The sequence below is a fragment of the Hippoglossus hippoglossus genome, chromosome 15, assembly GCF_009819705.1.
Source record: "Hippoglossus hippoglossus isolate fHipHip1 chromosome 15, fHipHip1.pri, whole genome shotgun sequence".
Classification (NCBI taxonomy): Eukaryota; Metazoa; Chordata; class Actinopteri; order Pleuronectiformes; family Pleuronectidae; genus Hippoglossus; species Hippoglossus hippoglossus.
This window is the reverse complement of record NC_047165.1, coordinates 16,889,674-16,909,352: the sequence shown is the minus strand read 5'-3', so window position 1 is coordinate 16,909,352 and position 19,679 is coordinate 16,889,674. Positions and strand designations below refer to the sequence as shown.

Genomic DNA, 19,679 nt, shown 5'->3' with positions numbered 1-19,679 from the left:
GCCCCTGAGGGTGTAGAACCCAGAGGCTTGGTTAACATGGCTTTTGCAAGGGACAGGTTTTAAAAAGGTTAAACTGATGTAGCAGAGGCCGATGTGCCTTGAGTTTATGAGTCACATTTATGAGCTGGGGAAACACCCACATCTTTCAACTTTCAGTCAGAGCCCAATTTTGCTATGCTGGCTTTCCATTGAAAAGTCGCATGACTAAGTAAAAAAGATTCTGATAACATTTCAGGGTCATTTTCTCAGAATTAAAAAATCTCCTCCAAAGCCATAGAGCACATTATACAGTTGTTTTCATTGAGTAGCACCTCCTGTGACTAGTTAACATGAGTAAAATCACTACTGTTCAGAGCAGAGTCTCTTCTATATGATCCAAAACATAACAAACCCACCCACACACACACACACACACAAAAACCTCTATGCAGTTTGTTATGGTTGGTGGGTTTTTGTTTCACAGGACTGGGGCATGTGAACACGAGGAAGGCCAAGCATGGAGGTCACTGAAGCTTCACCTCTGACCAATGTCATGCGTTAATCTTTTCTCACACAGCGAAGCTGTCACACAGGCACCGCACCAAACAGGAAGCTACACTACTTCCCTCTCTGCTGTTAGATCAGTTTCCATATCCACAATATCATAGAGATAAGAGTCTTTTCAATGTGCCTATCTTTCTCATTTTGTATTTAAAGGTTCCATATACACAATTTTAATTCCCCAAACCTAGTTTTGACCTCAAAACTTGAATGCACCTCAGATGCTGCATTCAAGCACAAGCATGCATACTAAAAGCATAATAAAACTGAAGACTGGACCAAAAGGCAACAAACTCAACACGTTTTACAAGTTTAGAAGCTTTAGATTTAGAATAAATTAATTATTGTGACACAAAATGTGTAAAACTGTCAATGTTCCCCGAGTTCCCTCATCCCTTTAAATCCCCTTAAGTCTATGGTTTTGTTAGTGAATTAAATAGAATAATAGAGTGATGATGAAATACGAAGCACTTCAGCCTGGTCATCAGGCTTTTGTTTCCTTCCATACACACGTCAGATCACAGCCTGCCGGTTCCCAGGCAACGCAGTCAGAGAAAATAGACTCAACACACACTCCAGCAAAACACACGTCATAGCGAGTGCACCCCACAGTAAATATCCCATCACCCACTATGTATCTGTATATCAATATCTAAAAATACTGCCACTACTACTACTACTACTAATAATAATAATAATAATAATAATAATAATAATAATAATGATAACTATTTATATGGCACTTTTCAAATCATAGCTTGTAATAAAATCCTAAATATAAAATGAAACAAGATATAATACTACTCTTAGTTTTGACCACACCAGCAAATAAGAATCCAATACCATACAATAAAAGTGAGTCTTAAGAGATTGTGAGTTTGCATGCCTCAGATCTCCACATCTCAATAGTTCCACGATGTATCAATACAGTATTAAATACAGTGTAAAGTACATATGTATACATAGCGTATACATACAAAGACAACAAATTCTAGGTTAATACACAGGAGACCTGTTGAAAAGCTCTGTAGTTGAGAAATGTGTTTTCTGTGCGATTAATATGGCATATTTTGTCAAATGATAAAATAGAAAAATACATATGCATCTATGGTATAAATGTACATATGTGTCTTTCAACTAAATGTTTATCTCTGAAAGCCTTATTTTGTGGAGGCTATTTTCAGAAAGCACAATGTGCACAATGACCAGAAGGTGGCACTGTAGATCCATGTCAGTGTGTAGAGGCACAGTGGAAGCAGCCATTAGAGGATGATAAACTGTGGCCTTGCAGGGTGAGGAACAACACTGAGATGTCAGTGACAGTTACAGCTGATTCACATCTCTGCAGTCAGAGTGCTGACCAGGAGCAATTAGGCCCAAAGAGACCACATTACTTCTCTTCTCAAGTCCCTGCATCTGGTTTCCTGTCAGTTTTCATATTGAATTTAAGATATTTTTACTGGTTTTACTAGTAGTTCGTCTGTTCTGACTAAAAACTTCAGGACTAAAACTGTTGGTGAGGCAGCTTTTAGCTTCTATGCTCTGAACCGCTGAAATATTCTGCCTGAGGAACTGAGAGCAGCCGGAGAGTTTAAAACCTATTTGTTTAGCTTGGCTTTTGATTAAATTTTGTTTATATAGACATCCTCATTGTGAATTTGATTCTGTTTCACTGTGTTACTATTACTTCTACTGTGAAACTTTTACTATATGTTTTCATGCACTTTTTCTTCTTATATTTCATTTTCTAATTACTTTCTTTTTTTGCTTTTATATTTTAATGAGTTTTGTCTGAATAGACATTTTGTGAAGCTGTTTAAACTGCACTAACCTGTATAAAACCAACCTCCTTTACAAATAAGTTTGATTGTTCCAGTATGAGTCTAATATTATTAGTTTAACACTAGTGTGGTTCAAAATCTACCATGAAGAAGATGATGCGGTGACTGATATAGAATGTGAAGTATTCTCTGTCCTGACATGAAACCCTTTAGAACATTAGCAGTTAACAGCAGACTGAGAAATGTGGACTTTGACAGTGTCCAACATTCCTGTTTATAACAGATAGATAAGAAATGTATTGTGGCTGTTTATCTTGTGAGTTTTATCAGAACATGTAGCAGCAAATTCAAGGCCCAGTGGATGCTGAAATGTTCATTACGTCACACCACTGTTGGAGAAAAACTCATCTGAGACTTGTACCAGTCAATGGGCTGAAAATGGAAAGTTTGCCCCATGGATGATGCTGAAGAAAAAGACATAGAATCATTACAATGAAAAAGACTTGTCCACTTGGAAGCATAAATGTGTCCTGTAAATCCCAGTCTCATATGAAAAAAACTAAGATTTGACCTAAAGGGGGTGCCATAGCTTTGCTCTTTGTGTGTCGACTATAGAAAAGGTTCATGCTTCAGGGCAGTGGTTCTCAACCTATTTGTTTGAAGATAAGTTTAAAATGAATATATCTGCTTTTGACCCTTCATCACAAGTCACAACCCCAAATTTCTTTCCTATATTGTTTTGGTCGGAGCACCGGTAGTGCGAGGACACAATTGTTCCCTTAAATGTTATGTCTTTTGATGTATTTTTGAAGGACTAAACATGTCAAATTTGCACACGTGTGCGGTCTGGTAAAAAACATTTATTTTTTAGGTCTTGAATTATAAACTGGCTCGATTGTGTGACTGTGTGTGGAGGTCACTGACTGATTGTTGGAGCTCAGTTCAGGTGAAGCTGCATAAAAAGTTTTATCTTGGGAAAATGAATATTTGTCTGTGGCTGAGCTCAACTCTTTGATTGGTTTTTACAAACTGATTCTAGATACACATGATGGCTGATGATGTGTATCAAACTGAAATTTTTTCTTTCGGCGAGTGCCATCATGGCCAGTCTTGAGATCCTCACCATCAACAGGTCTGATGGTGGCTGTAGCATCGTTGTTTGAAAAAAACGAGAAATCTTCATCAACATGTAAACACATGTAAACACTTGGCTTTAAATCTCAGCTCCAATGTTGTAAACTTCATCTCCTGAATCCTCCACATCTGCGTAGTAGTAGTCAGAAGTCGCTGCCTCTTCACGAGCTTCATTGCCACCACAAGTGGATTGTTTCTCGCTGCAACTTTCACTCAGTTCCTTTTCAGGAGGCTGTATGGTCATTCCAGCCCTCACATTGCTCACTGGACAAGCCAGTCCAAAGTCAATGAGCTTGATCCTGAACGGCTGATCCCTTTGGTAGACCAGCATTACGTTGTCCGGTTTCAAGTCCGTGTGAATGATGCCAATGTTCTTCAGCGCTTCCAACGCCGTCAATAATTGCTGGGTCACGAGGCGGATTTCACAGAGACTCAGTGGCATCATATCATTCTCTGTCATCAGGTCCCAAAAGGCTCCTGTCCAGCCTTTCCAAAGCAAGACAAGAGATTTCATTGAACTGGAAGTTCTCAATGAATGTTACAATGTTGTGCTGGTCAGGGTTGAGCGCGCTGACCTTTGCCAATTCTCTTTGATTGATTTTGTCGTCATCTCATTTGTGGATTTTTAGATAGCTCTGTATCTGGTCAACTGTTCCTGTTAAACACTTTTTATCGCAACTATATTCTATAAAGCTTCTTACCTTTTATCTGTCGTTGTGAAGCACTTTGTAATCTTGTTTAGATAAGTGCTAAAGATATTATTATTATTTAAATTTTCGAAATACACTATTATGGACCCAAGTATTGGTCAAGAAGACATTTTAGGCTGAGAGCATTACCCAAAGGGCCAGAGGTCAACATAAATCATTATGTTTAATGGGGACCATGAACACCCATATTAAAATGTCATGGAAAAGTGGCCAACAGTTGATAACTGAACCAAACTGTTGGACGGGTGACTGACCATCTGTTAGCGGGGCACAAACAGCTCCGAGTTGAAGCATATTACCAGCATGCCCCTCATTATCCCAGCTGGAGTGGAGTCTGATAGCCACAGCGGCATGCCTCAAATGATTAGTGTATGGTACAGTGCTCTGTGATATTGTCCTTTTAATGTTTCGATCAAACCGGCCATGGGGCTCTGTTGCCGGTAACTGGTCCATGCTGTGATGTCTGTGCTCTGATGGCCCCTTGGCCTGTATCCAAACCAGCCAATACAGATCCAGTGTTGTCCCCCTAAAGGCCCTCGGACCTCCCACCCCTTGGCCCCTGTATTATCGTCCAAACAAAACTGGCTGCTTTCTACTGTATTGGCAACAATGAGCTTGAAGAATTAAAATCAAGGGATATGATGTGAAATCGACTTCTGTGCTTCTCAGTGGCTACTTTTGTCCTCGGCTATCCCTGATAACTCCTGGCAGGCGGTGTTTTTGTTTGGCAAAGTGGGCCAAACGCATTCACTTCAGATGTCTTGTGTCAAGTTGACCCCAGGTACGTCAGCCTCCAGTCAAAACCACATCACTTCAGGGAACTGTTTTAGGGCAAACACGAGGAGAAAAGCTAAGAGAAGCCCACCTCTCATTTCTCTCTCCTCTGGTGGTTTTACGAAAGCATTTCTCAGCGCCCCCTCTCAACTCCGCCCCACATCTCTCAAACTCTGACTGAACTTTCCTCGCTGGATCCAGTGCGTCATTCTCCTGTATCCTGGGCCGGACAAGCAGCAGGACCGCTCGCCCGACGCTGAAAACACGGAACAATGGGTTGGCAGGAGCGAGGATGGCTCGTCTGTGCGAGTTTTCTGGGATTCGTGGCCTCGGCGCAGAGCATAACCAGGGGAGAGCTGTTCCCCTACGGTCCGAGCGCAAGGGACCAGCTACTGGAGCCGGGGACTGACCAGACGCACAGAGTTGAACTGCAAACGCCAGTGTTATTTTATGATGGCTCTTTCGACAGCATCTTTGTAAGTTAACCAGTTACTTGTGAAACTATCATAGTATATCAATACAAACTCACGCATGGGATTTGCTGGTCAGGGCGGTCAGTCCATCCGTCTTGCGTAATTGCGCATTCCGTGGAAGCTGTTACGACGTTAAACAATACCTGAAAATTGCAAAATATATCTGGGGCAGGCGATGATTGTCTCTGTTGATCTGGAATATTCGTAAATATTGATTTACTTATCGTAGACGCTGCTCTATCTGGATGAATGTGGTGTGTAGTGTGCGCATTCTTGCAGCTTCCCCTGAGGTTATCGTTTTACTGTTGACACAGAGACCAAAGTACTGCAGGCATCTTAGTTTGCAAACCATTCCAAAACGTATAGCAACAAGTCTGTGTCACATAACAGTGTGAAAGATGCGCATTTGACTCAAATACAATGTGCACATCCTGCAGCATTTGCGTAAAATACTGTAACTATACAAACGTTGACCTGGAACATAATAAGTCCATCTTATGTGTATTATTTGTTGTTTCCTGTTACCACGTGGAGCTTGTAAGTGACTTGGGAAAAGTTGCTGAAAGCTGCACCATTGTGTTGGACAGACAAACAGCCCTTTATTCTCCGTGATTCTCTCAAAGAAAAGTGCTGCAACTGTGTTTTAATTGTGCTGCATTTGGATAACATGCTATCTGAGAGTAATTATGTACAAAGGGCTTTTTTCTTGAAAGGCAGGAAATCAACAGTTACCGAATTCTTGCATGTCTTATGAGTACTTTCATAAAGTAAGATAGTCTATAATAATAATAATCCTGTGTGTACAGAATGTACATACCCATTGTTTACTTAAAATTCTTATTTTTATTCTATTGTCCTTTTCATATTCCTTATTCTTTTGTCTACCTCATTCTGACCTGCCTGCTGCTGAATTTCCGATGTGTGGATCAATAAAGTTCTATCTATATCTAATCTAATAGCTGAAGGAAGCAGTAATCTTTAGGAAAGGACGAGAGCTTTAATTTCTTAAGATGTGATCCGTCTAATGAAATGTAATGAAAAGTCTGTCAAAAGACAATTTAAATTTATTTTAATCAGTGAGTTATAATTTGTCATTCACTGAGCACTATCATACGCAGTTTCATCCAAGGAGTTGATCTACTCGTGGAGAATTACAGACGCAAGAAGTCATGATTTAACATGAGTCTGAGGTTGAGAGTAAATATTTAATTCCTTGTAATAATAATGAGTCTACAGGGGTTTTCCCACTGCTGCCTCCAAGTTATGAGCCACCACAACATTTTTCTCTACAAGAGTCAAGATAGCCTAAAGATTTTGGCTTCTCTCACATGACAGTACCCGGAGCTGTCTGTGCCCTGTGGGGGAACAGCAATGCTTTTCACACCAGACATTTTTTCTTTCTCATCATCAGGAGGTTTTACTGTCTCCTCCTGAGTGTGATTCATATTCCACTGGGCCCTGGCACTTTCACCAACATTAATGATCTCTCTGTCAGTGAGATCAGAATCGCTGATCATTTTCCCAGCTCTTTCTGCCATTTTGGCAGGAAGCTTCTGTAATGAACATTAGTGTTCAATCTCTGGGTTCTCTGGGGCTGCTCGTCAGGGGCAAGGACAGGAAACGCTGGAATACGGGCCAGGAATAGTGCTCTTGTTTTCCCCTGGCCAGGAAGTGGAGGAGACCCAAGTGCAGCGTGTGTGCGCATGTGTGTGTGTGTATGTGTTTTTGACCAGAACGCAGCTTTCTTTTTTTACAAGCCTTGCATGTGTTCACATTAAACCTTAAGTGTGAACAATCTGCGTTAAATGGCATCTTGTTTGTTCATTAGCACTTTTGTGGGACATGGCAGCGGACTTGGGTCATTACTCTAATGAGTTTGAAATAAAGATCAAAGTGGGTCAGACTGGACTGGCTCTGTTGGGTCATACAGTGTTAGAATCAGCCTCTCCTGTCCCCGTTACCAACCTGAGCTCTTAATTCCAGATCAACACCAATGGTTTTGTTGCCACAGCACAACCGACAAGTGAGTCGACATATCTTGGCAAAATGCCCCCAAAGTTTGGCATGATTGCGGCTCTGCAAGGGGACCTGGACACGAGTGACGGTGTGGGGAAAGTTTTCTTCCGCCAAGACTCCACTCCTGACGCCCTGCGTCGGGCAGCCGAGCACATCAACAGAGCCTTCCCTGAGGACGATGAAGTCAATCCCACCAAAGCCGTGGTGATCACTTGGGTCGATGTCGCCACCCAGGAACCTCAAAGCAGAGACAAGAAAGTGAGCATCACATGATTATTGAAGTGATCCAAGGAGAAACTGGTTATTTATAACCTCTCTTCATGTTTTATTTCACAGAGAAACACCTTCCAGCTGGTTATAGCCTCCCTGGAGACCGCCTCGTATGCTATTTTCCTGTATACACGGGATGGGATACAGTCTACCTCCACCCCTGCAGGAGACAGCAGTGTGATCATGCATACCGGTTTTAGCAAGGGTTTGGTCCGGGGTTTCCTGTTCAACAGCCAGGGACCATACTACCGCACCACCACTGATGACGAGGCATCTGTAAGGGCTTTACCAGAGTAAGTCAACTAGTGTCCGTCAGCACAGGAACGCAGGTTGCCTGCCAGTTGTACAGGCTTGGTAATGTTTCAGGAACAGTGAATGTAAGAGCGTTTTCAACCCACAATTTTCACTCTTTCAGGAAAACCAACTCTGGCCTGCGGGGTGTGTGGGTGTACGAGATCGGTACGTCACCCTATTTTACCAATGTGGCTCCAGGTGAGGTCACTGGCCTGCCCACTGAGGCCCCAGCCCATGCGGCCCCCAATCGCCATGAGCAGGACACTGATGCAAGGAGGACTGTGTATACCAATGGACAGCAAGTAGAGTACCCTCCCTATGAACCGGAGGGAGGACAGGTCGAAATCCACCCTGTTCAGTATCAGCCACATCAGCCTCAGAACCCAGAAGTGGTGGTGGTGGACGACACAGATATAAATGTAGATGGTGAGGCTTTATTTTTGCTCTCTATATATTGACACAGAATTTAAAAAAAGCTCCTCTGAACACTATTAGTTCAAAATCTATAGTTAATCATATGTTCTGGCTTTTCGCTTCTTTTTTCAGTGTTCTCATATAACCTTGGGAAATGTGCGAACAACAGGAATAAGTGTTCCCAGTTTGCTGACTGCAAGGACTACTCTAATGGATACTGCTGCCACTGCAGGCCTGGCTTCTATGGCAACGGGATACAGTGTGTGGCAGAGGGTACGTCTATGTTTTATCGAATCACTTAATTTTAAAAAATATTAACTGTCTTCGTCATTCTTTATCTGGAGAGTAATGTGTTTAGTTAAAATGCTTGAAATGTGTGTATATGACAGACTTAACACAGCTTAATGATACATAATATCTAATCTATATATTTTATTTATAAAAAGGACAGACTTAGATTTAACATTAGGCAGCATTAGTATCTAAGCCCATTAATGCAATGTTATATCCATTAGTGAAAGTGGTTATCACCCTGTGCTAATTTAAAGGTGAAATAAATTGAAGAAATATAAAACATTGCAACGTAGCAAAAATGTCACGGTATTAGAAGTTTAGCCTTCCTTGCTAGCTGACTTTAAAAAAAAATCACTTGTGGCGATTCTTTGAAACACTGTGGTGTAGGAAATTATCTTTGTAAAATTGGTTTCTAAAATGTAACATTTTAATATCATGAACTAGGAGCCTACTTGTTGAACACAGTACACCAGTGTTAAAATACTTCTGTCCGGGTTAGCTTTAAAAAAACAAAACAGTTTAAAGACTTCATTATCCAGAGACAGTTTAATTTATTAATTCTTAATAGCTGACAGATGTTGGAGAAGTCTTTTAGCATCTGTCCTGCTGTTTGTCTTAGTCACTTCCTGTTGCTCAAGTGTCCTCACAACTCATGAATTTAATCTGAGCAGATGGGTCAAATCTCTTGAGTGCAGCCATGAGGTTTTTGGTTGCTTTTCTCTGTGACTAACATTGTTGGTTTTGGTTTGTTTTTGTAGGAAAGCCCCAGAGGATGAACGGTAAAGTGAACGGAAGAGTGTACGTGGGCAACTCTCCTTCTCCACTGGAGTTCAGCGGCAACGATCTCCACTCGTACGTTGTTGTAAACGATGGTCGATCCTACGTCGCCATCAGTGACATCCCACAGACTCTTGGGCCCTCGCTGCAACCCTTGTCGGCCCTTGGTGGTGTGATTGGATGGGCCTTTGCTCTGGAGCAGCCTGGCTTCAAGAACGGCTTCAGTATTATCGGTGAGGGGAAAAGTTCTACCACTGCACAAGCAGACAGTTATAATGTAATGATTTTCTCGAGTTTCACCGGCTTAAAAAACAAGAATGAAGATTCAGGAAGAATAAATCTCTTCCCACAGAGCTGTTACAAGCGCAGTTTGCTGTACAGCTGCAGTTTCAACTGAATTCCAGCTGAATTCCCCTCACATTACATCAGCTCAGACAGATGGCGGCAAGCCAAAGTTCATCCCGGGCCGGGGTCTTAAAGTTAACCTCTTCTCTGTCCTCTGAAGGGGGGGAGTTCACACGGCAGGCTGAGGTGACCTTTCTGCCAGGGAATGAGAAGCTGACCATCAAGCAGGAGTTCAGAGGCATCGATGAGCATGACCACCTGGCGGTGAGCACCACCCTGGAGGGCCGGGTCCCTGAGGTGCCTCTCGGAGCCAGTGTGCAGATGGAGCGCTACTCAGAGATCTACCAGTACAGCAACAACTGTGAGTTACAGCTCAAACAGAAAACGTTCACTCAATGTAAATCTCTGTAGCTGTTGAACCTCAATATTTCAGCGTCCAAGCATTTTCAGCTTTTGAAAGTAGAACTCTTGTTAGGTGATAACTCCTTGATCTTTTACCTGTCAATCTTACCCTCCAGTGATCACCTCATCCTCCACTCGGGACTATGTAGTGAGCTTGCCAGATGGATCCACTGAAACCAGGACGTACCAGTGGCGTCAGACCATCACCTTCCAGAGCTGCCAGCACGACGAGTCTGCCAGAGACATGAAACCGACCCAGATGCTGAGCGTGGACCAGGTCTTTGTCATGTACGACGCTAATAACGAGCTCATCCGGTTCGCCATGAGCAACAAGGTCGGGGATGTCAATGGTGAGGTCATGGAGATTTTTTTTGTCTTCCTGTTTTGGTCTGAGCTCCCTTCCTTCCTGGAGTAAAACATATAACATCCTGACCAAAAGACAGTTTTACTAAAAGTTGGGGGTGTTGTTTATAAATTGTTAATTGCGTCGTAACAACACTGTCCTACTTCTTCAATTCTCAGGAGGGCAGCCAGAAGAGAATCCGTGTTTCACAGGGCGACACGGCTGTGACACCAACGCTGTTTGCCGACCTGGAGACGGAAATCAGGTCACCTGCCAGTGTGCGGCTGGATTCAATGGTGATGGACGCACATGTTATGGTAAGGATGACATATGACAAAATACATATTTTGGGCAATTAAGTGGATGTACAAGCCTCTTGAATCTCTCCACTAATGTATTCTCTGCTTTCAAGTAAATCATACTGTTTCCACATCTGTTCAGAGACATGGTTTAATTAACCCAGACTGTGTAAAGCCTTCCTTCCTGGGGAACTGCACAATCTTGCCAATGAGCAGAGGGACTCCCACATGGAAATCAAAGTGTCCCATATTCCCAGACTAGGTTCACATATCCAGTGTGGCCCTCAGCCCGTGTTCTATAGGAGCAAAGAGCTATTGCGTTCAAGACCAGACAGGAAGCTCCGCGGCACATATAGCAGGACAAGGAAGGATGTATTTCAGACAGATGCAATCTTGAAACACTCGTAATTAGGAAATCTGATTCAGCTCTCTGATCTGCCTACATCTGATAGTGAAGGACACTGATCTGACAAGTCCAGACTTCAGAGCTCCCAACTCAAACATGGGCCTAATGTGGACGTTATTAGCACATGATAATTGGCTCTTTTCTCTTTATCAGATATTGATGAGTGCAGAGAGGACCCTCAGATCTGTGGCTTCCACGCCATCTGCAACAACCAGCCCGGGACCTTCCGCTGTGAATGTGAAGACGGATATCAGTTCGGCAGCGATGGGCAGACCTGTGTTGGTAAGTGGTGTTTGTGTGCTGCAGAGTACAAGTGCATATTTCAGAAATCTCTCCTGGTGTTTGAGGTGCACAGACACAAACTGTAATTAAAGGCATTAAAACATAAGGAAGACCAGGGTGAGCAAGACAAACCTCATTTATATATACTTACTAATTACACATACACATCTTTGAACTAGCTGTGGTGCAGTAACATCATTTAACAGATTACCTTGTAGAAAGTGTCATTAGGTTTAAAAAAAATTAAATGTCAGACCACATCAGGACAACACAGAGCATCTTGGAAAAAGTCACACAAAAAGTTACAAGATAAGCAATTTTCTCACTTCCCCTCCTCCCCCTCAGAGGTTAGGCGACCCGTTGATGCCTGCGAAGAAGGAACCCATACCTGTGACATTCCTGAGCGCGCTCAGTGCAGCTACACCGGAGGCTCGTCCTACATCTGCTCCTGTCTGCCGGGGTTCATAGGAGATGGTAGAATCTGCCAAGGTACTGCACAGAGACACATGCTACTCTCAGTCTTTAAGTGACAAATACGGGGCCTCATGAGAAGGTAACAACAATAATATCCATGATTGCATCAAATTACAATACAGAACTTGTGGTATATCATAATGAATTCATAAACATAGCCGTGGTGTTCATCATCATTGATTTAAAGGACTATATCAGTGGTTTTGCCTATTATAGTCCATCTGTTATTAATAACTTTTAGATCTACTATCTTCATAGCGGCATAAAGATAAACTTTTTTCTCACTTAAAACCTTAGATAGTACATCACATCACAACATTTCTTCACTCTTCATCTGGAGCAATGATAGACTTTTACATTGCTACTTACAACCAGTTAATACACCAATTCATTTAAAAAGTAATTAGAAACAGTTTTCCCGCGATACTTTAATGACTGAATTTTAATAGAGGTCCCCTATGACTTAATACAAATGTATATTACTTCACGAACGTTGAACTTTGAACGTTGAACGTTGTAAAATATATAAATATTCCAGTGGCACACTCCAGGCTTCATGTTGGTGTGTGCAAAGAGAATGTGAAATTCGAGATTTGAGAGTTGGCAGCCAAAAAAGCTCAGCATTCGTGTTTTCAGATTAATCATCATAGAGAAAACATGATCTGACAAGGAGGTTGTGCAAATGATGTGATTTTTGTAGCTGTGGGCAGTCAGACAGAATGCTGTTGTAAATTCATCCTCAGATCTCGGGTGACAGAGCATCCTTTGTTTCACTTACAAGGAGAAGTTTTAAAATCAGACTCTCCTTGCAACGGCCTCATCATGTGACGATGAAATGTTCAACAAAAACAAAAAATCTGCTGAAACCAGTGGGTGCCTTTGATCCAAATTCACGTGGTTGGTGGTAACATGAACTATTGCTGGTCAAGTGTGTAAAATGGAAAGTGAGTTGTGTAGTCCTTGAACACAAGTAGTCAAATCCAACATGTGGAGTTTGAGGCTAAAATGATTAAAACATCTGCTCGGGACTGGGGGAGGAGGTGAGATCGGTTGCATAACACATCTGCAGTGGTTGAACAGTGAACCATAAGAAGCAGATGAGCATTTCTTATGTGGAGGGAGTGTGTAGCCTCAGTAGCACTCATTCATAGTTTCCATTCTTGGCTCGGTGTTCTGCACTCCGAGGGCCCGGACCACACTGTAGAACCCTGACTATAAAAGGACACAGCAGATTGGACATTCAGAAATTGTTTTAGCCTGTCGTGAGTCTTCTCTGTCCTCACTCACCCTCTTTTATCCTGCCTGAAGACATAGACGAGTGCCAGCCAGGCAGGTGCCACCAGGAGGCAGTGTGTCAAAACACTCAGGGATCATTTACCTGCCAGTGCAGGCCGGGTTACTATGGCGACGGCTTGTCCTGCTTTCCAGGTAAGTGTCATTGTGCAGACGCTCTCTGACAAGTAAACCTGACATCCTACATTGTTTCACATTGAGTTTTTGTAACGTTCAGTCTGAGCTGAATTTAGAGTATCTGTCGTGGGAGTTCAGACAGGTAGTAGTAATAGTTCTCCATAATGTAGTTGCATACATAATAATACAAAATGGAAAACGGATCATTTTCATTCACAGCATTGTTCACTGCAGTGCTATTTCACTTGGAAATGAGCTCCTCAGCCACAGTGCCAGCTGGAACCTGTTTTTCATTTTCTTCTGCATAGTAAAAGGAATTTGTTGCACCTAAAGGTATAAGACATGGGGGATTTTTATGTCGCTGAATTTAAAGCCAAAGACAAAGGGAAACATAAATGAGCTTATGAATGGGTTAGTGCTATCCACTCAGAGTATTATGATCAGCTTAGAGCTTTTCTTTTTTGGATTTGATCTCCTCAGGGAGGACAAAAACACGGTGCGAGAGCCACAGAGACAATCTCCTAAGTGTGACAGAGTTAGGTCCACGGGGGCCCCGTCCTGCGCCCGGACAGTACATCCCCACATGTGACGAGAACGGTGCCTACGAACCAATGCAGTGCCACGGCAGCACAGGATACTGCTGGTGCGTGGACCGGAATGGACAAGAGATCCCTGGGTCTCGGTCTGGACCTGGCAGCAGACCAATGTGTGAGTAAATCACACACATGTATCTAACACTTCACAACGAGAGACCACGGCAGGAGAGAGGAGACAAAGAGCATGACAGATGATTTAACATACATTCCTGTTTGTTTCTTGTAGGTATCGACCATGATGGTGGGCCACCACCTATCGGACCCACCACTCGACCCGACGTCCACCCCCTGCCCTCAGGAACCCACCTGCTGTTTGCCCAGAGCGGCAGGATAGAGTACGTCCCCCTGGAAGGTTATGACATGAAAAAGGATGGTGCTAAGGCTGTCCTCCATCTCCCTGTAAGTTTTCAACTATGCCAAGGTGTTTATGTTAGAAAGCAGACTTAAACAAAACCTACTTGACAGATTACCACGAAACTTGGTGGGAGGATGCTGTATAGGGCCAGGAAGAATTTTTTTTGGCAGATCCAGATCAGGGAGTTGATACAGAAATTGTTTATACTTTCTTTAACATTTCCATTAATTTCCCAGAGAATAATTCATGAATCTTGATGAAAAACGTCAGACATGTTTAGGGGACTGATGTTTATGAGTGTGTGCAATTTGGTGAAGATCCAAATAAAAATCTGGGTCTAGTGAATATAAATGTGGTTTCATAAGGAGACTGTTGGGCCTCAGCGGAAGTATGAGCTCTATTATTTTAATATTAATCTCTTTTAGAGAAGATACTCTACAAGCAGTTTGAGTGGTTTCATTGTATTTGAAGATTTTTGATGGTTTGAGCCATTTGCCAGAATTTGTAAATTGTTTAACTGGTCGGCAATTCATATTTCCTCTCACTAAAAACATCTTCCTGACAGAGTTTAATCATCTTTTGTGTTTATGAAAAGGTCCTTGGTTAAAGTATGTGCCATGACATACTTTGCTATATTAATGATGGTTCATGACATTCAAATGCTTGTAAGATCCTAGCATGTCCACACAATCAGCTGCCAGGTGTAAAAAGACTGTGTCATTCAGATAACATTGGCGAAAACAATCCAAAAAGTAGCAGTCTGTTGTGTGTTTATCTGTCCCTGTCTGGTACTAACATTTGTAGTCTAGCTATGCGATTTCCCCCCCATCTGCTCCATGCATTCAAGGCTTGAACTTTATTGGAGGCACATGGTGACATTCACACTAATTACTAACATCAGTCCGACATCTTTGGAATTGCGAGCTGCATTTCTTGTTACGCTGATTTCCAAACCAGCTGGTATGTGGCTCTGTTTGTTTGGATTTATGTCTGGATGTTCATGTCAGAAAACACATCTGCTCCATGTCTCTAAAAAACAACTCTTGTTTGAACAAAGTCCACTTCAAAGATTGCTTGTTGACCCCTCCACAGGAGAAGGTAATCATCGGAGTGGCCTATGACTGTGTGGAGAAAATGGTCTACTGGACAGAAATCACATCTCCCTCAATCAGCAAGGCCAACATCCAGGGGGGAGAGCCCGTCGCTGTCATTAGATCAGGTAGCGTCTGTTCACTGTTCCTTCAATCTACTGGCTCTTTTCATTTTCTGCCATTTACAACCTGGGACTGTTTACGTAAAGAATACCATGAACAGCATGTAACCTCTCGACAGATTTACACAGTCCAGAGGGTATCGCCATCGATCACTTGGGACGAACCATGTTCTGGACAGATTCGGTGAAGGATCGCATTGAGGTCGCCTCTCTGGACGGGACCCAGCGTCGAGTCATTATAGATTCTGATCTCGTCAACCCCCGAGCTATTATCACCGACCCTCCCAATGGGTCTGTAGTACTTCTTTGTATTAATCATAGACACTTTTTAAAGTTTAGTTGTACTGATAAAAACAAAGTTGAATCGATTGATTGTCCCAAAAAGGACACTTTTCCAAATTATGTGAAGCCCAGACAAAAACAAAAAATAATCCCAAACCCATAACACAAAATTAGACAATGGTCTCAACAGATTTATTATTTTTTATTTATTTATTACTATTTTTACTTTTAGCCTTTTGTGGCTGCTTCCAAGATTTTTTTGTTTGCATTTTTTTGTTAACTTTCCAGTTAATGTCTGTGCATCCATTCTCTCTCATCCATTCAGGATCAAATTACATTAATGACAAGTTTGATTGGCTCCTGTTCAAGAGTAACATATAATAGCACAAGAATTACTTTTAGGATTATATTCACATTTAGCAAAAAACTGTCAGATATTTATATATCTGTCTCATAGTTGTTTATTGTTCAGTTTGACGGTGAACTGATTCCACATGTGTTCTTGCATCAGTAATCTGTACTGGTCCGACTGGAACCGCGACGCTCCCAAGATCGAGACCTCTTACATGGACGGATCCAACAGGAGGGTGCTGGTTAAAGACGACCTGGGCCTGCCGAACGGCCTGACGTATGACTCTCAGAGCTCTCAGCTTTGTTGGGCAGACGCAGGTAGACTTCAGACAGATGACTCACGTGTGAAATGATGTCTGCTTGTGATCTGCACTAAGTGTAATCTCTCGCCTGCAGGCACACATAAAATGGAGTGCATGCATCCTGGCCGGGGTGACCGCAGAAAGGTTATGGAGGGGATTCAGTACCCCTTCGGAATTACTTCTTATGGGAAGAACATCTACTACACTGACTGGAGGAGGTTTGACTTATTATATTGTCATAAACTAGTTTATTAAGAGCAGGTTTTTACACACAAATGTCAGGATTCAGACACATATCTAATGTTACTACGTTACTCTAAACAACATTTATATTACTACACGCAGGAGTTTGATGTTTATAAATGCGAGCCAAAGATAATGTAGCATCAAGGAGTTAATTCAGCCTTAATCCATGATTCACTGTGCAATGTAAGAGTCCAAATCTGTCAAGGTAGAGGAAGGAGAGGGTGGGTCAGAGGTCGAAAAGCTCCCCACACTTCAAGCATGGGGCCTTGATGTTCTCCCAGACTCGGACACTCCCACCCTGAAACTGTGGCGCTTTCTTCCCATGATTCTGTATGTTAGCCACTACAAGACGGCGGGGGGGTGGGTTGGGGCATCTGTTTGTGTGTGTGTGTACGTGGAGCGAGGAGGCATCTTAAAAAGTGGCAGCTGCTTGCAATTTCTCAGCCTCAGCGTCTTTTGGTGACCTACCCGGGGCCTCCCTGTGATCTCGTCAGGGCTGTAGCCTTGTTTGAGGAGGTTGAGAGGTGATGGTGGTGGGGGAGGGACACACTGCAACAGCAAACGGCAAACTATGCCAGCTATGGCCGAGAAACCCACCCTAACCCTTACTCATTCTTGACAGACTTTATACAAAACACAGGAAGGCAGGCTGCTGACTTTTCTCAAGCTGGGTTTGTCCCAGATTTCTAAACTCTTGTGATGATTGTGTTTACAACAGGGATGCCGTGGTTGCGGTAGATCGCTATACAGGCACGGAATCAGACGAGTTCCAGCCTCAGAAACGGACCAAGTTATATGGGATCACCACAGCCTATGCCCAGTGTCCTTCAGGTAGTAAACCAGTTGCATATGTTCACCATAAAGACCTCGTGTGCTGTGTGTTAATGTTTTGAAATGTTTCATTCATGTTCAAAAACATGTTTTCATGTCTGTAGTAGTCTTTGTATTACATCTGACACCAAGTACAGAGCCATTCTTAGAAATAGATGACCTGTGCTCACATAGGGGGGGGTACCTTTGAGTCACATTTATAATCCAGTCCATTTGCTCTTCACGGCCCAGCAGCCCGGTGTCATGACCCCTGTGCCCTCCATGAAGTATTTTGAGTTTGGTTTTAAAAACCAGAGAAATCCCAGGTTCCGATTCTCGACGAGAATGTAGCAGGAGGAATTCTGCAGCTATAGTATTCATTATTTACTGGAGGGATGAGTGATGTTGCTGTGCAGCACCAGGCCTCATCCTCCCCTCTCGATAAGGCTGCATGTATAAAGCCAGAGAATGTGGAGCCGAGGGAGCGGGGCCTCCAACATCTGGAGTTTGCTATGTGTCTCTTCGGAGTATGCATGTATCTGCAAATAGTGAAGAGGCTTTCCTGCTGTTCCTCGCTGCGGTGGCTTATGATTTATACAAACGCACTGACGTTGATAAGTGTTTGTGTATTCTCTCCTTCCGCCAGGACAAAACTACTGTGCTGTGAACAACGGGGGCTGCACTCACCTCTGTTTAGCGACCCCCAACGGCCGCTCCTGCAAGTGTCCCAGCAACGCAGTGGGCGTGAACTGCGCGGAGAGCGACAGCGAGTAATGACGTGAGGTGGCCCAGAGATGACATTGTTTGGATGTTTGACAGCAAAATAGGAGCCACTCAGCATTACTAAACTATAGCTGCTGAAAACGCCACTGAAAACCAGAGGTGAAATTACTGTGCCTTTTTATTTCTCAGTGTTATGCTTATCTACAGTTTTTTACATTTCCCATATGCCTTTATAAAATCACATTTTGCCTTTCAGAATTGTAAATATAAACATTATTATGTTGACTTATTTCTTTGAGTGCACATAAACTGAGAATAAAGCTCAAGGGATACATAATTTAATGTGAAATACATCTAACAGCAATGCATGACATCATCTCATGTTTGGCTGATCCCATAGGTTGTCTCATGGACGTATTCATGTGGAATATGACTGTAAGAGTCTGTTACAAACTGGTGGGATGTGTTTACATGCTGGGCAACAAAAGAATAAACATTTTTCTAACATGTGGGTCTGCTGTGTCTGTGGTTTTAGTGTGACAGTAGCGGCACCTTGTGTTCAGTAGGGTGTATTACAAATTCATATGTGCCGTGCAGCAGAAGTTGTGAAAGGGATTATTTTGTGGTACATACTGGTTGATTATAAAACCAATCCGAAGTAGATTTGTGTGTAAAAATATAGAATGTCTATATATTTATAAGGTTAGATTTGTTAACCTTAATGACAAAACTTTTTTTTAAAAGTAAACAAACCGTCCCAAAAAATTGCTTTTCACTGCCACTAATAATGTTATTAAATTACTTTTTTTCTGACAATCCAAAATCTAAAGACTTGAACTTAAGGAAAATTACCCAAACAAATAATCAACTGTAAAAACAATTCATCAAACCATCAACTAATTGATTACTCAAAAAATGTCTTGTGCAAATATAAAGGATCTTTACATACAAACCAGTGAAATTCCTTCTCCAAACTAAAGTATGAAGTAAATGTATTAGTTAACATTTGGAGTTTCGCAATTTAAATTTACAGCTTAATGACAAGGAGTGAACATTTGCTATTTAAAGAAGATGAGGTCAGGACTCACACAGTGATTTGTGGATTTCCATGTATCTAGTGTGTGGTGGTTTATGTATGAAATAAACCTGGATGGATAGATAGATTCAGTTAATTTATTGTATCTTAACTTGTATTTGATTTAATATGACCTTTTAAATTATTGCAACTATCATATTTTGTGCTACTCTTAATGCCTTTACTGCACAAAACTTGGGTCAACTCTGATGGTTTTAAAAGGCCAACTGACAATTCAATTGGCTTGGGCGTACTGGTGGGTGGACTTACAGAATGACCTTAAATGCA

The 19,679-nt window shown here is 42.3% G+C and overlaps 1 protein-coding gene across 1 annotated transcript; it reads left to right on the top strand.

Moving 5' to 3' along the window:
* Nucleotides 1–5,086: 5,086 nt before the first annotated feature.
* nid1a (nidogen 1a) lies at nt 5,087–18,827 on the top strand. Its single transcript, XM_034608846.1, has 20 exons — nt 5,087–5,415; nt 7,396–7,686; nt 7,765–7,991; nt 8,114–8,418; nt 8,539–8,679; nt 9,459–9,710; nt 9,983–10,183; nt 10,341–10,574; nt 10,747–10,884; nt 11,426–11,554; nt 11,900–12,043; nt 13,337–13,456; nt 13,919–14,146; nt 14,261–14,433; nt 15,482–15,608; nt 15,722–15,893; nt 16,396–16,553; nt 16,632–16,755; nt 17,502–17,614; nt 18,240–18,827. Exons 1-20 carry the CDS (start codon nt 5,212–5,214, stop codon nt 18,365–18,367), a joined length of 3,609 nt encoding a protein of 1,202 aa, XP_034464737.1. The 5' UTR covers nt 5,087–5,211; the 3' UTR covers nt 18,368–18,827.
* Nucleotides 18,828–19,679: the final 852 nt, after the last annotated feature.